General features: G+C 37.0%; 1 protein-coding gene across 2 annotated transcripts in view; it reads left to right on the plus strand.

Annotated features, from left to right (window-relative positions):
* Positions 1-16745, plus strand: part of COL19A1 (collagen type XIX alpha 1 chain) — a 310139-nt gene that overhangs the window by 245834 nt on the left and 47560 nt on the right. For both annotated transcript variants that reach the window (XM_038554446.1, XM_038554445.1), the window contains 10 exons: positions 665-700; positions 808-861; positions 1000-1053; positions 2427-2468; positions 7070-7174; positions 7258-7311; positions 7575-7628; positions 12761-12814; positions 14220-14273; positions 16479-16523. In XM_038554446.1, the coding sequence (XP_038410374.1) occupies positions 665-700; positions 808-861; positions 1000-1053; positions 2427-2468; positions 7070-7174; positions 7258-7311; positions 7575-7628; positions 12761-12814; positions 14220-14273; positions 16479-16523 (552 nt within the window). The remainder of the gene's footprint in view (positions 1-664; positions 701-807; positions 862-999; positions 1054-2426; positions 2469-7069; positions 7175-7257; positions 7312-7574; positions 7629-12760; positions 12815-14219; positions 14274-16478; positions 16524-16745) is intronic.

Raw genomic sequence — 16745 nt, forward strand, 5'->3', positions numbered from 1 at the left:
GTAACAGCAATATGAATATTTCTTTTAAAAAATAAGAAAGGAGATATCATTGAGCAGCTACTGAAGCCAGCTGCTGAGAACTCAACTTTTTACTTACTTGGGTTGTCAGTTCCTCCCTCCATGGTGTGTGGTTATGTACCAGGGAGAGAGCTATGATCATTAGGTTCACTGATCACTTCCTAGCCTCATGTTGGCTACCCCAAATTCCAATTTGCTAAAGTAGAAAAAAAAATGACAATTGATGCTTTACTGCCTGTTCCTGTCACTGAACACCGGTTCTGGCAATGTCTTCAAATGGAAAAATGACTCGAAGTGGAAAGCAAAAAGGAAAGCAAGTTCTGAGCCAGTTAGCCTATCAGCAGCCAGGTTCCAAACAGACAGACTTTGGGTGCACAGAGTATTTGTGAAGGGACAAGGACAGATGATGGTACTCAGAGAGATATCCTAGGAATCCTAGCAAAATCACTCTGATGTTTCCAGCAACAGGCATCTGGTTAGGTGTTTACCTGCCATTCAAAAAGTCGTAGCCCGCTTCACAGTTTTCAGGGTGTGTGATGTGGCAAGCCCTGTTGTTCCACTGAGTAAATTATAATATATAATCTTACTTGGATAATTTATGGACATTCCTGGAAGAATTGTGACATTTGGATCTCATTCTACTCAGGGCTCCCAAGGACCAGCTGGAGAGCCAGGTATTCAGGTAGGCTCCTTAACCAAGTTATTAGGCACAGAAAATCTAACTTGATTATTTTTGGAAAATTACTAAAAAAACTATTCTCATAAGTAACTATTCTCCCCCTTTGACAGGGCCCTCGAGGTCTCCCTGGATTGCCAGGAACTCCAGGGACCCCAGGGAATGATGTAAGGACCATCTTTACCTCCTCCTCCCAACCATCCCATCTCCTCCACCACCTTTACCTCCTCTTCCTCCCCACCACCCCATTTTAATCTGCACCTGTACCACTGTGCAAAAATTTGAACACATGATTCTGTTTTCAGGGAGCTCCAGGGAGGGATGGAAGGCCAGGTTTGCCAGGCCCCCCAGGTGACCCGGTAAGTCAACAGACTATGCCTGATTTTTGTATCTTTAATGCACCCAAAAGCCAAACAGCCTACCAAGCAACTTTTACTGTCCAAACTAATTAGAATGCTCAGTGACTGCTTGGTGATTTTGTTTATCCCCATTATTTTGTAGAGGGGGAAAAATTCAAGCTGCATCAGCATTTTTGCGCGTGTGATGAATACTTATTTCCTAAGGGTATAATTCAGTTGTACAGTTTTGCCCCAGGCTGAGCCTTGGCACATAATGTCTCAATCCCATGGAAAATTGAGTTAAAATATATAGCCACAATTTCTGTTCTTTTTAATGCTACTGACTAAATGAATTTCATTCTTCTAAATGAAAGTTTGCAGGTAAGTTACCTACAATGTGGTACATATCCATTGATTCTGAGGCTTTAAAATGCTGAGATGATTAAATTATAAAAACTGGCTTGAGTAGGCTCTTAAAAAATGGATTTAGGCACTAACTGTATGTTCCAAAGTTTTATTTCAGGATGAACCTGGCTTTGAGCGACAGTGAAATCCCCTTAAATAGCCTCAGAATCGGCAGTTATAATTTGAGAGGCCATATGGTACATGACATTGTATTAAGAGTTTTGTATGATAAAATCCAAATCTGGCCTCTAGGTTCTAAGTCTCACAAATCCTTCTCCCTCCCACACTGGTTGGGCCTTATGTGCCTTTATAAGCTACGTGCAGAGGCATATTTTAGCCTTATTTTAACTCCACTGCCTAGTGAATCATGTGTGTGCATTATCTAGGATTCTTATAAAGTGTTACTTGGGTTTCCAGTGTCTCTCTCAAAGGACATTTTAAGACATGAGGCCTGAACACTGCCTGAGTTCCCTCAGTGGCTCTCTTGCAAATCACATAAGCCACCTATTGACTCTTTTGAACTTCAGTGAGAAAGAACTTTAAGGCAAACTCACTCTAGACTTTTCATATTTCTCAGCAGCCTGATAATTTGCTTGGCAGAGTGGTGACTTCCTTTTAATAAATGATTTACCTTCATGTATTATTTAAAGCTAAGAATATATTAGGGTTCGCATAAAGTTGCCATGTCATGAAAATATAAAATAGAGATGCATAATCAAAATAACAATATGAGTGTGTTTACATGTTCATAGTAGAGGAATAGTGAATACTTCTCAAAGTTATGAGTTCTGTCATTGTTATATGCCTGTTTTGTGATATGAACATAAAGCCAACCATTCTGACAGTGAGGCTCTTAGAAGCCCCATGACAAATATCAACTGGCATGGCACTTTGAGGGAAAAATCTACATTATATTGTATATTTGTATTGTTATTATTTGCATGTATAAGTATAAATACATGTATCTGGGTTTTTTCTCCTAAATGCAGATTGCACTTCCTCTCTTGGGAGACATCGGTGTCTTGCTCAAGGTACTCTATTGCTATCAAAGAAATTATGTATTAATTTTTAGGAAAAGTTAGAAAGGAAACCTTGATCAGAAATTAAGTTAGCTGCTTAGCCTGAACTAAAATGCGATTTTTAAAAGGCATACATCTTTAAGATAGAAAAAAGAACACATATTTTTATGTACGTATGTAGTGCCACTTGTACTAATCCCTCCACTCTCTTCTTCTTTACCTCCCTGTCAGTTTGGGTGTAAGGGGTGGTAGGTAAAGGTGGGAGTTCTGAGATGAGCCACACAGAAGGAACAGTGTCATCAATACTCTTAAGTAGACCATTCTCTTGTCTAGAGGGACAGCTTTCTCACATTATGGGTGTTTAGCCACCCTGGCTCACTACTGTGAAACCTAATCCTTCTCACTTGGACCTACCCTCACCAGTCCCAGGATGAAAAGCAGTGCTGTTCAATACACAGCTAGCTGGCAGGGCTGAACTTTGATGTCATGGGATTTTACAAAGTGAGTTATAAAATTCCAAAGCCAAGAATTGCCTAACACCTGTTATTCTATTAAATAAAAACTATCTTTATCTATTATTCATCTCATAAGGAATTAATCTTGCTACCGTTTTTTTGTCTCTAATACTGCCCTCTGTTTTATATGTAATGTAGATGGGGGAGAATGATAATGGGATACCTGTAAGGCTACGTTTTTATAATACTTTTTTCATGGCATGCTACGACTGAGTGAACCCCGATGGAAGCCTGTCTTTTTACATTATACTCAAACCTTATGTGTCCTATGAATGGACAATATATATGAGTGTACACACACGGAGGCTATATGTGTATACATGTGATTTATTTTATATTCCTAGCATTTAGCCCAATGGTTTGTACAATGACCTACATAATAGTAGACAGGCAGGAATATTTGTTGATTTAAATTCAAAGATTCAAGAATTTTAATATAGATATTTGCTAGATGTTTAAAAACCTGAGAATATATTATACATATCAATATAAAAATAAATTACAGGAGGTTTTTAAGACCTTCAAAAGTCAACATTTTCATAAAAGTCAAAAGAGAACATTTAGGGAGATTTTAAGATCTTATATTCATTGAGTTATAGTTACATGACAGACAACACACTGCTTTACTTATATCATCTCACTTAATCTTCACAATAATCCTGTAAATTTAGACTGTGGTAGTATCCCCATTTTACACATTAGAAACTAAAGTTCTGAGCCACCAAGTAGTTTCCTCAGAGTCACACAGCTAGTAAGCACAACATTAACACATGAACACAGGTCCTCACACATTTTCTTAGTTTCTTCCCAAGGGCAGTAATACTGGAAATGGCAGGACTCTAAGAGTTATACCTAACCATTGCAGAATAGTGGAATCAGAACTTGTACACTTCAGCAGAAATGAATATTCCAATAGAATACAGAGTAGCTCACAGAATACATGAAAAGACTGAATAGGTTCTGCCAAGGAGAACCAGAACTCCAAAGGCCTGGAGTGGGCATCCTTGATAGTTTCACCAGGGCAACATCCCTTTAATGAGTGTGCTCTGCCACTGTTCCAGCCCTGACATTATCTCCCTTAGGTTCTCAACCCCAGGAGAGTTCACTGGTGAGAGGCAAGATGCCTCAACTGAGAGTCCCATCGAACTGCATTCCATAGAAGAGAGAAGGATGGAGTTCCCCAAAGCAGAGCCTAAATACAGGGATTTAGATTGGAGATTGGATCTGTTAGGCCCAACTAATGTAATTTTAAATCCTGATCCTATTTTATCATTATCCAATGCATTAGGTCTCCCTCTCAGGCCAGAGCCTTTAACAAACTTGGTCATCTGCTTTCTGTTTTCAAAAATATCTTTGGTTAAAGTGTAGTAAAGAACTGACATAATTCCAGGCCCAAATGAAATCCCTTCAGAGATCAAAGATTAGGTTAATCTGTGTATCACTTCCTCTTTGAGATTGTACATTGGCTTGTAACTGTTGCATCTCTATTCTCTCTATAAGAAAATCTGAAGACTTTTTTCAAGACCCTTAATGAGATCACTTCCCTTGATTTACCATTCTGGCAATCCTAACCTAAAGAAAATGGGGTCTATTTGAAATAACTCTTAGGTAATTTTATTGTCTCATAATGATTACACTTTTTTGTAGTTTTTTTTTAATGTATATTTTTTATTGGAGTTCAACTTACCAATATATAGTGTGACAACCAGTGCTCATCCCATCAAGTGCCCCCCTCAGTGCCCGTCACCCAGTCACCCCATCCCTCCACCCACCTCACTTTCCACTGCCCCTTGTCCGTTTCCCAGAGTTAGAGTCTCTCATGTTCTGTCTCCCTTTCTGATATTTCCCACTCATTTTTTCTCTTTTCCCTTTAATCCCTTTCACTATTTTTTATGTTCCCCAAATGAATTTCCCCATATGTTTGTCCTTCTCCGATTGACTTACTTCATTCACCATAATAACCGTCCAGTTCCATCCATGTCGAAGCAAATGGTGGGTATTTGTTGTTTCTAATGGCTGAGTAATATTCCATTGTATACATAGACCACATCTTCTTTATCCATTCATCTTTCGATGGACACCGAGGCTCCTTCCACAGTTTGGCTATCGTGGACATTGCTGCTATAAACATTGGGGTGCAGGTGTCTCGGCTTTTTACTGCATCTGTATCTTTGGGGTAAATCCCCAGCAGTGCAATTGCTGGGTCGTAGGGCAGATCTATTTTTAACTCTTTGAGGAACCTCCACACAGTTTTCCAGAGTGGCTGCACCAGTTCACATTCCCACCAACAGTGCAAGAGGGTTCCCCTTTCTCCACATCCTCTCCAACATTTGCTGTTTCCTGTCTTGTTAATTTTCCCTATTCTCATTGGTGTGAGGTGGTATCTCATTGTAGTTTTGATTTGATTACAGTTTTTTTAATGTTTTATTAAAACAATCAATTGAATAATTCATTCTAAAATGTTGCTGCATGTTGATATGCCAGGGTTTTGCTTCATACTGATATGCCACATTTATTTGTCTAAGATACAATAATTCATCTTCTTCATGCCTTTTGCAATATAGAAAACTTCTTGGTTTTCATAAGCCCTGAGGCATCTCTCTCTCTTCATAGTTTTTCAGATATTATAAGTAATGGATCTACAATTATGTAGGTATTTTTTAAATTCTTTTACCAACACATTAGCTCTATGAAAATATCCTGATGGCAAAATTAGTTTTGGGAAATGTTGCATACTCTGGCTCCCTTTTGTATATACCAGCTCTAAGAATGGACCACCATGAAGAGAGATCTTTAATGCAGCATTTTTTAGGGAAACTGCCTCAGAACTTTTTCAATAGTATACGAAATTTGTCTTCCAAGAAGCGTATTTTTTGGAAATCAGACTTATTCTGATATTCACTGAGTCAAAAATATTGAACTTGAATAGCTATGGGCTTTCTTGCCAACTTCTCATTAACGGCAAGCTTCAGTTCCCTTTTTATATTTCAAGATTCTTCCCTTTGGTGAAAAGGATGGAAGAAGAGAGGCTGATACTGTCCTACCTTCTGTCAACTGTTAAAATTAAACTATCTTCTCCATTCAGTGGTCCCTATTCTGTGCCTTTCCTGATCACATTCTTATTCTAACAATTTAAAAATAAGCATTTTTAGGGCTTTTCACAAACACCTTTTCTTTAGCAATGTGATAAGTTTATCTTGTGATCTCAGACACTTAAATTCAAGCCTTTCCAGATCAGCTAAAGGTTATAGAGAGGACAATGGCAAGGCAATTCCACTTAGATTTCCTATCTGCACTTGGATTTGACATGGAGTCAAGTCCAAGTCACTCAAGTAATTACTTCTCACATGAGTGCTTCCACTGACAAAATGTTGGTAAACTGTGTGCAGGGTCTTACAACTAATTTTGTCCTCAAAAGGAAAAATCCTTTCTTCACAGCTCATTCTTTCTTTCTCTTTCTTTCTTTCCTAATGATTTATACTATTGGTTGTATGAGGTCTGTAGTCTTGTTAGTTATTCTAAACTTTATTACTACCTCCCCTTTTAAATATGCTGTTAAACAATTGAAACAGTCTATGTTCTTGATTTATGTCTCTTTTCCTTATATATTTGGAACTTTCCATTTACATATCATCATAGACATGCTTTTTTTAAAAAAAAAAAAGATTTATTTATTTTACAGAGAGGAAAAAATCGCATATACGAGCAGGGGTCAGGTTGTGGGGGTAGAGGAAAACGAGCAGACTCCCCTCTGAACAAGGAGCCTGACCTGGGGCTCAATCCCAGAGCCCAGAGATCATGACCTGAACTGAGGTTAGGAGCCAGATGCTCAACAGACTAAGCCCCTTAGGCACATCGACATCCTTTAAAAAAACAAAAAAAGTCACCAATATCATAAACAGATACTATTGACTAGCTTCATAAGTAGTTTTTACCTCATGAAAAGTCTTTTCAAATTGGTTAAATTAAGTCACTGAAAGAAGTGCTGTAACAATTACTGTATCATTGGTCTCTGACAAACGTTCAAATCTGATCAGACCTCACTTTTATTAATTGCTTTGATGAATCTCTCAGTGACCTTATCTCTATACTCATTAGAACTTCTGTGGCAACTGCCAAGCCAGTGTCCCCGGGCTGAAAAGCAACAAAGGAGAAGAAACCAGCGCTGGTGAGCCTGGAAAGTATGATTCTATAGCCCAGAAGGTGAGAAGGCAGGCTGCATGTTGATGAGCCCTATAGTTTACACCTAGTGCCTTCTCTCACTTCCAAATTGCTTTGTCCTCTAGGGGGACACAGGCCCACGGGGTCCTCCAGGAATCCCAGGCAGAGAGGGACCAAAGGTAAGGCAGTTTCCTCTACTCTGTGCTACTGCCAGTTCAGTGTGGGGGGAAAAAACAAGAACAAAAACAAACTTAAAACACACTACTTTTTATGAGAAATATTTTTGGAAAAGTGGTGTAAAAGCCATTTGCAAAGGTTATTTTTTTGTGTGCCCTGACTCTGTCCAAATTACATGTCCCAAGTGTACTAAGAAGAGATATTACATTATTTCAAAAGATGACAAAATTATTCAGTATACTAGCTGAATTTCTTGTCTCTTTAGGGAAGCAAAGGAGAGCGGGGCTACCCTGGGATACCTGGAGAGAAAGGTGAAGAGGTAAGACTCTTGTCTGATAATTGACTCTCTTTTATAGATTCAAGGAAGGACATCAACCTGTCTATAGCTCATGTTTAATGCTAAGTCAAAGAAAAAAAAAGATTTAGGTATGTTGTTTCAAATGTCAAGACAATTTAAATAATAATACATTGATGTTTATCATCATGATTCAGTTTTTGAGATAAGAAAAATAAAACACAGAGTGGACCCATCAGGTACTATGTTTTTGTTTTCATGTGGCAGATAACAATTCCAGCTCTCTCAAGATTAAAGGAAGGATTTACTAAATAGAATCCCAAGGTAGCTATAGAATTAAACAACCAGCCTAGGGACAAGGGCAGCTGCAAAAAGCAGAACCTCCCTGGAATATTGCTATAACATGCATGATTCAACTTCAGTGACCTTGGTTTGTCTGTCTCTGTTCAACTTCATACTCTTCGGAGGAAAAAAAAAAAAAAACCCTACCAAAAGGATCTGATTCAACTAGTTTAGATTAGCGGCCCACCCCTAGACTAAGGTTCAAAGTCAAATGTACTTTTGAGACAATGGCATAATTTTCTGACTCTAAGCCATGGTGATGCTCAGGATATCATTCTTTTCCTGCATAATTTACCTTAACTATTGGAAAAACCAATTAGGATGATGAATTGTTGTTAGTTTAAACAGTTTTGATGCTAATAATTCTTAATGAAAGTAAGTAAGCCATCTGGTATATATTAACCTTGATGTTAGTACTGAAAATCATAACGGTATAAAGTAGACCTCTTTTTTGAGTCAGAGTTATATTTCACATTACAAATTATCACCATGTGTTATTGTTTTTAATATTGATTTTATTCTAGAAAACTATGAAAACTGGCTTGCTTTTTTTCCAAATTAAAATTTGAAGAAAAAAGAAATACAACATTTATTTTCATCTATAAATAAAGCAGTAAAGGCTTCTTCATGCTTCACAGGAAATTTCACTAATGTACAAGCCCTATATCTGATTTTAATAGTCTAACAGCTTTTAACTGCCTAGATTCAAGGAGTAGGCTGTAGAGGCAATTGAAAAGATAGTAATAAAAAGATTAGGAAATAATTGGAATTCAGGTTTTCTATAAGTGACTCTAAGTAAAATTTATAAGAAGTTAATTTTTATTGATTCTACAGGATACCTTGCTCTCTTGGTAAACTGAAATGCATCATTATTATTACTCAACTATTTTAGTATGTTCTTTCTTAAGTATAATAGACCCTTGTTATCTGTGGGGAATATGTTTTAAGAACCCCCCCGCCTTGGATGCCCAAAACTGCAGAGAGTCCTGAGCCCTACATATACTCATTTTTCCTATAGATGCATACATGTGATAAAGTTCAACTTATAAATTAGGCACCGTAAGAGATTAACAATAATAACTAACAGTTAATCACAATAATTATAACAATATACTATAATAAAAGTTACGTGAATGTGGTATCTTCCTCCCTCTCCAAATATCTTTTTATACTGTGCTCATCCTTCTTGTGATGATGTGAAATGATAAAATACCTATGTGATGAGATGAACTAAGGTGAATGACATAGGCATTTTGACATGGGTGTTAAGCTGCTATTGATCTTATGGCCATAAGTCAACAGGAGGTTTATGTGCTTCTGCTTCCAGACAGCAGTAGAATACTGAAACATTGGAAAGGCAAACTACTGTATACTTCTTGAATTCTTAACAGAGAATACACAAAATTTACACAAGACTCTTATTATATGAGGAATTATTATTACTATATGTAGCAATTTCAGAAGGAAATTTTTTTTGGTTGTTTCTTCACATCACATGAATTATATGAATAAGCCTGAAATAGCATACGAATTCAGTTGGGCCTTTTGGAGGGGATAGGGTAATGCAGGCTTTTCCTCTCAGACAGATAGGGAGTAATGAATCTCATCTACTTGGGTAGACTCAATGAATAGTATCTGCTTGGACTGAGATACTACTTGAAATTATAATTTATTGATTCGTTTAGGTGAATGAAACTTTGAGAATGTGTACGTGTCTAAGTGGCCAGTAAACTATACTATTTTAATATGTATATAATATCTATTGTACAAAATCTCAAGTATCTGTTCTATTCTTAGTGGAAAAGACACAGAGGGAATCTCATCTCTTTGAGGACTTCTAATTATCATGTCTTCATTTTAATCTGTTTCGGAATTTAGAGGAGCTGCCTATTTGTTCATTGCTCTGCGAAGAGGGACATTACCCTCTACATTTTTTCCAGATGTTTCACAAATCTAAGTAGCAACTTAAAAGACACTAATAGAACACACTCACCTCTCATACAGTGAACTCTTGCTTGGAATGCAGATTTTCCTACAATATTTCAGGATAATAATTGATAAATAGGCCACGAAAAATATTGTCAACCATAAATTATAGCAATGGAAAAATAAATATTCTTGGTAGCAACTGAGCTAGGATTTGTAAAATCAAACTATCAGTTCAGAGAAAGAACTTAGCTCAAATGATCCTTGAATATCTATGCAATAAATTTTATTTTGTATTTTAGTTTGGCACTATATGCTAAATTGACTGTCCTACTCTTTAATATGTATTTGTCTTCTTTAATGACCATCTTGTCTTCTAAAATTATCTTATTGCCCTTTATGCATCCATGGTAACTTTTACCCTTACTACAAAATTTCAGCTTGTTCAGAGAAAGACTGCTGAGAATGATTTTTTTTTATTTATGGACTAAGGTTTATTTTAAAGTTTAATGTGGTCATCAAAGGTTAATGAGTCCCAAGCTTATAAATTAAACTACCTAAAGACTCACTCAGCATCTCTTGACTGATTCAGTAATGAGACTAAAAGTAGCAAAAAAAAGAATACATATGTACACCCATATCTTATACATGTACATATAGAGAGAATTTTATGGAAATGTGGGTATTTTGAGATAAAGCAATTTGTGGTATGGCATTTATAATCTCCAGACACTTAGAGGTGCCATTTCCAAAGGAAATTTGTTTCCTTTCAATTTATAAATCTATAAATATGTTAAGGGTGAGGGAGTAAAAAGAGACAATGCAGCATGCCAGTGTGTCCCATCCACACATCTGTGTGTGCACATGCACACACACACACACACATATATACACACACATACACACACAGCATTGCCAGTGAGGACGATACCATTTTGAAGAAAGAATATGTCCACATTCTTCAACACAAGCATACATAAGATTTTACCCAAAACTCTTATTTCATGAGGAATTTCAGCGTGTTTGAGGAGATTCTTTTCAGTATTTCTTCATATCAGAGCACACGAAAAAACCTGAAGTAACATACGATCCCATTTGGCATTAGATGGACAGGTCTGGCAAGAGCTTGGTCCTTAATCACACTGATGCAAAGAATCTTGATTCAAGAGAACCTGGGCCCTATAGAATTCTCGTAAATAAATATGCAGTAGTTTTACCATGGTCGCTCCACCTAATATTTATAATGCGTGTAAAAATGTATATTTCACAGTAAACAATAAAGGAAATTTGTTATAACAATGAATGGTTTGGTAATATAAAAAGATTACTCAGTAAAGAAAATTAAATCCTGAAATAGGGGGATCCTTCAATCTAGACCTTGACACATCATATGGTTTTCTGAAATAACAAAAGTGTATTTAAAAACATATATTTCTAGTTACAGAAGTCATCTGAGTTCATTACAGAAAACTTGGGAAATACAAAAAAAAACACTAAAAAGATAAAAGTACTGCTAAGGGAGAGTAATTGGTAATAGTTATATTATGGTCTACACCCCTCCTTTATAATTCCAAAGCTCAGAACCCTCTGAAAACCCTGGAAAATTTTCCCAAATATGCAGGAAATTCTTTGGCAGCAGAATCTGACCTGAAAACATATGGAGCCAGTCTATTTATCCCACTTGATAAGAATATCATGTTTTGCTACAGAAATATTTGTATGTTTGTTAGAGGGTGCTGCCCTAGGCATCACGGGGAGTGTCGCATAGTATCTAGTGTGAGCGCTATGTTATTTTCATTAAAAAAAAAAATCAGAAAATTCAGAATTCTGAAACACACCTGACACCAAAGGTTCCAGATTAGGTACTTTGAACTTCTAGCATTCTCATCTTTTAGAAGTCCATTGATAATTTTTTTAAGATTTTATTTATTTATTCATGAGAGACACACAGAGAGAGAGGCAGAGACACAAGCAGAGGGAGATGCAGGCTCCATGCAGGGAGTCTGATGTGGGACTTGATCCCAGGTCTCCAGGATCACGTCCTGGGCTGAAGGTGGCACTAAACCGCTGAGCCACCCGGGCTGCCCCCATTGATAATTTTTAATAATTTATACATTACTCTGTGGAACCCTTTGTAACTGTAATTTTTCCATGTTAGCCAGTAGTTTACTGAAACATGATTTTAATAGTTGCAAAATATTTTATATTATTCTATGTAACTTATTTAACTAATTTGTTGTTGACACACTTGGTAAAAGAACAAAATTAATTACACAAACTACCAGTTAATCTTGCCAGTTCTTCCTTGAATATATGAATATATCAGTATCTTAAACCCTATCCAGTATAATTAGCATTATTTTACGAGTCCAAGAAGAAGGAGGAGGGGATATTCATTCACTTTTATGCTTAAGCCATTAAAGGGTTCTAAATTTAAATTCACTGATGAGCCAAATTTCTTCTTATAATGAACTGTTCAGCTAAACTAAATATTATATCATAAAACATATTCCATTTTTCCACTAGCTGAATGAAGCATTAGTGTAATCGTGTATTTCTTTGATGGCATGCTGCCAATCTGAAATTTGTATGTCCATGCTTTAGCAATGCCAGATTCTCAGTGATGCTATTGTTGATGGGGTGGCTCTGTGAGCTCAGAAATGCTCTATGAATCACCAAACACACTAAATTATGTTTGCTGCAGATTCCATGTCATGGCATTTTAGCTCATCATCCTTACTTTTTGAAAATGGGTATTTGTATATCGTATATATCATGCGTTTCAGCCAACAAAAATGTTTAATTTCAATAGTCAAAATATTCGGTCAACTAAAATGCCTTGTTTCTAACTACATAGCAGATTTTATGGTAGGAACTGTTTCTTCTAGGGTCTTCAAGGAATTCCAGGCCTTCCAGGTGCTCCAGGTCCCACTGGACCCCCTGTGAGTATTTGCTAAAGCTATTCCACTCACGCTTCATATCTGCTGGGATGATGCAGGGTGAACTAAATTCTCCGTTCCCTTTTGTTCTCTATGCCTCTCTGTAGATTATCCAGCCTTTGCCTGGAAAAGTGACATCCTACCTCTCAGATTTTCAGTTAGTATTATTTTAAGGCTGCTCAGGGTCGTGGAGATTTGTCACCAAAATTCTGCCAGAACAGAAAGCAGTCTGTGATTAAACTAGTCTATTTAAATAGAAGTTAAATGTAAAGGAGCATTATACTTTTTCATTATCATTTTTTGACATTAACCTTTGGAAGAGATATTCAGATGGTTACACCCTTTACATTTTTAAGTACCATAAACTAAGAATATATATTTTTAAAGAGGAAAAAATGGGTCAAGTATTATCACATTTGATTTATCTTAATTCCTATTTATCCATTAAAATACCTTCTACTTTAATTAGCACTTTTTTTCATTGTCCCTCAGACACAACTTTGGGGTCTTTGTGTCTTTGGTTATACTGTTTTCCTGAAACAATCTCTTTTCCTTTCTTAGCTGCTAAGCCCAACCTGTCACTAAGGTGGAGCTGATAATTCTAGGGTAGCCAGTTAAAATACAGGACATGCAGTTAAATTTGAATTTCATATAAATAAATGGTTCTAGCATAAGTTTGTCCCAAGTATCATATTTTTATTTGCTAAATCTAGCAACCCTACTCAAGTCTCATATTCTCCAGCAATTCCTATGAGTTCCTATGCAAATAGATATTTACCTCACAAGTAGGCATGTGGGCATGCTCATTTGTACTTTAAAGCATGGATTCACCATAATTAAAATTTTATCATTTATGCTTTTACCACAGTTGTGTAGAACAAACATGGCTTTAAATTGTACATTAAAATTAAAAGTTAAGAGTTGTGAAAGGAACCATGGAAATTATAGCTAAGTCCAGTCTCAAAGAAGAATTAAAATTACATTTTATTCTCCATTGGTAAAATGCAGATCACATCACTTAATATGCACATTGTTAATTCTCCCGCGTCTTGAAGTATTTAAAATGTTGATCGCTACCAAAATTATAGCTCATTTAGAAAGGCATAATGTTATGTAAATTGCCATTTAAACAGCAAGGCTAAATTCTTAAATGTATCAAAAGGTTCCAATTAAGGTCATTAAATGTGGTTGGCCAAGGTGAAAAAGCGACCACAAATACAAATTTTACCCTTGCAAGGGCTTATCAGCAGGATACAGCTGCTGTATCAGCCTGAAGAAATATAAGCTTTAGGACTGATTTAATTAGGATCAAATGACCTTTAAAATGTATCAGTTTTACAACCAACTTCCAATGCCTTTGGCCATTTAGTTGGGTTTTTTGTAACACACTTAGTTTTGTGTTTTACAGGGCTTATTGGGAAGAACTGGACATCCTGGTCCTTCAGGAACAAAGGGTGACAAGGTACAGAGGAAATGCCTCACTTACTGTCTGAATTGGGGCTTGGGGGATGGCAAGGTGAGACACTACAGACAGATCCATAAAATCAAGCAAAGCCTGAAAGTAGGAATAATGTCAGGGAATAGCTATTCGGTAGTGGATTTGGAAAGACATAGGTACAGAAATCAGTCTGAATACAGGTTCCTAGAAAAAAGGATGAATAGAATACTGGTGTCATATAGCAAAAGTCCAAGCTGGATTCAAGGTCCTGGATATCTAGTTATGTGGATGGATGGAATGGGGGAAGCTTCCTACAGGTAAGATGGTTTGCATCAGGGAGTTCCAGCCACAGATGCCAAGGCTTCAGATTTGCTGAGAAAATCTGGAAGTTCTGTCTTTTGAGGATCACAGGGGAAGTTCACTAAGTAATTAGGACACTTGTTTTCTAGGTTATCTAACTAAGTGGACTAATGGGTTGCTATGGTCTGAAGGGAAGACCCGAAATAGAGGAGTCTCATGTCAGAAGACCACGGCTTCATATATTTACCCAATTTATGTCTAAATTGTGTGAAAACAGTGTGAAACAGACACAGCTAGCCAACGAGTGAATTAAGACCAGGTATTAAGATTAGGGAAGTGAGAATCAAGAATCCACATAAGCTACCCAAGTGGCTTCTACCCTGAACTGACCAAAATGGTGCATAATGGCATCAAGAAGTAAAGGAATTCCAAAAAAAATTGAAAGGAGCCATGTGCAACTTAAGATAGTCTCTGTATATTTTTTTCCTATAATATTCCCAAGAAGCTTGGCCATCCCCACCGGAGTTTTTTTCTCTGTTCTCTATGGAAATTATTCAGTCAGAGATTTGCCTTTTGAAGTTAATGGGAATTCCACACTGAGATGAGCTTTGATGCACAATCAAGGATGAAAATGTGACTTTTAATTGTGCCAGCAAAGAAAGAGTCTTTTCAATAGGCACATATTTTTCCTTGTTTGTTGTCCTCTCATAGTTCATGAGAACTATGACATAATTCTCTGAAGGACACTGCCAGCAGTCAGCAGAATATGACATGTCTTAGAGAGATAGCCACCATCAAAGCACTTTGAGAAAAGATACAATATACTTGTTGTCACTCATTCTCAGGCAGATACATTGCAATAAAAACTTGACAGTTTATTTTCATTGACAAAGATATAAATAAATAGTTTTTATAATACATTTTTTTAGTTACCAAAAAAATGGGGAGATTGGAATGAAATCTTTCATCAAATCCATGAAAATGGACTTAAATCTCTCAAAATTTGGGGGCGTTATAAGGAAGAATCTTACTGTCTCTGGATTCTTTTTTAATTAACCATTTCTTGCCATTTCCCTGACAGTAAGGGACTTAAAGTTTTATGAGGCAATTATTCTAAAAGAAAAGCACAGTTCTAGGAAGCTCTGGTTAAAGGCACCAAAGGGACTATAATACCTTTGCTTAGTATGGATCAAAAAGCATTGTACGTTTTATAAAAATAAAAGTGAAATCCGTTTTTCAAGTTTCAACTTGAATTCATTTTTCAGAGTCCCATTTCAGTCTGCTTCTCCTGCAAGCACAATGTCTGAGGCTGTTTAAACTGTATAGAACATTTCCCTTACACAGTGTTATACCACAGTCACTTCTGTTCAACGAGATGTATCTGACTTTGTTGTAAAGTCTAAGGTTTTTCACCTTAGGGAGTGAAAAAAAAAAAAGTTTCTCCTCCTGCAGACACAACAAACAGTGTGATTTTCTACTTTGGTCGAATTTTGTAGATGGCCCTCTGGTTCCTAAAAGATGAAGTGGTAGAGATGAGGCTAAAAGTGAGGGGCTGAGCCAAGTTCCAGAGCCTGTCCCTGCTTGCAGGAATGCTGCCCTGTGCCCTCACATGGGCAGAGCTCCCTCGGCTGCACTTAAAGGCCAGAACAGGATCACCCAGGTTGTCTGTCTCTATCAAAAATAAGCTTCAGCCTTGGAGCTCACCCAGTGGGAATCAGAATGGGTATGGAAAAGGCATTTACCTTTCCTGTGGTCTAAGAATGTATTTTCCCAGGTGAAAGAGAAAGCCAAGCTGGATAAGATTTTGCAAGGCTGAAACAAAATCATATGGATCTCAGAATATGGCTCTCTGAGCAAGCACAATCTGGTTCATAAATTTGGTGTTGAAATGTGCAAACCATTGATTGTTGGTCTCTATATCCCATGCAGGGCAGTGAGGGACCCCCTGGGAGACCCGGACCACCTGGACCACCTGTGAGTTATGTCATGTTTAAAAATTAAATACATGTATCTGCTTGAGACTTCTATAACTCAGAGGTCAGACTACTTTTTAGATGTTCTCCAGGATGAAAGCTGTCTGATTTTTATGTATACATGTAAACGATAGCCAGTGCAGCTTTATGGAGACCAGATTTTTTCCCCTTTAGTGCAGCCCCAATATGCAGTGCTCAAATTTGCATACTATGGGCCTCCCTA

The sequence above is a fragment of the Canis lupus genome, chromosome 12, assembly GCF_011100685.1.
Source record: "Canis lupus familiaris isolate Mischka breed German Shepherd chromosome 12, alternate assembly UU_Cfam_GSD_1.0, whole genome shotgun sequence".
Taxonomy (NCBI): domain Eukaryota; kingdom Metazoa; phylum Chordata; class Mammalia; order Carnivora; family Canidae; genus Canis; species Canis lupus.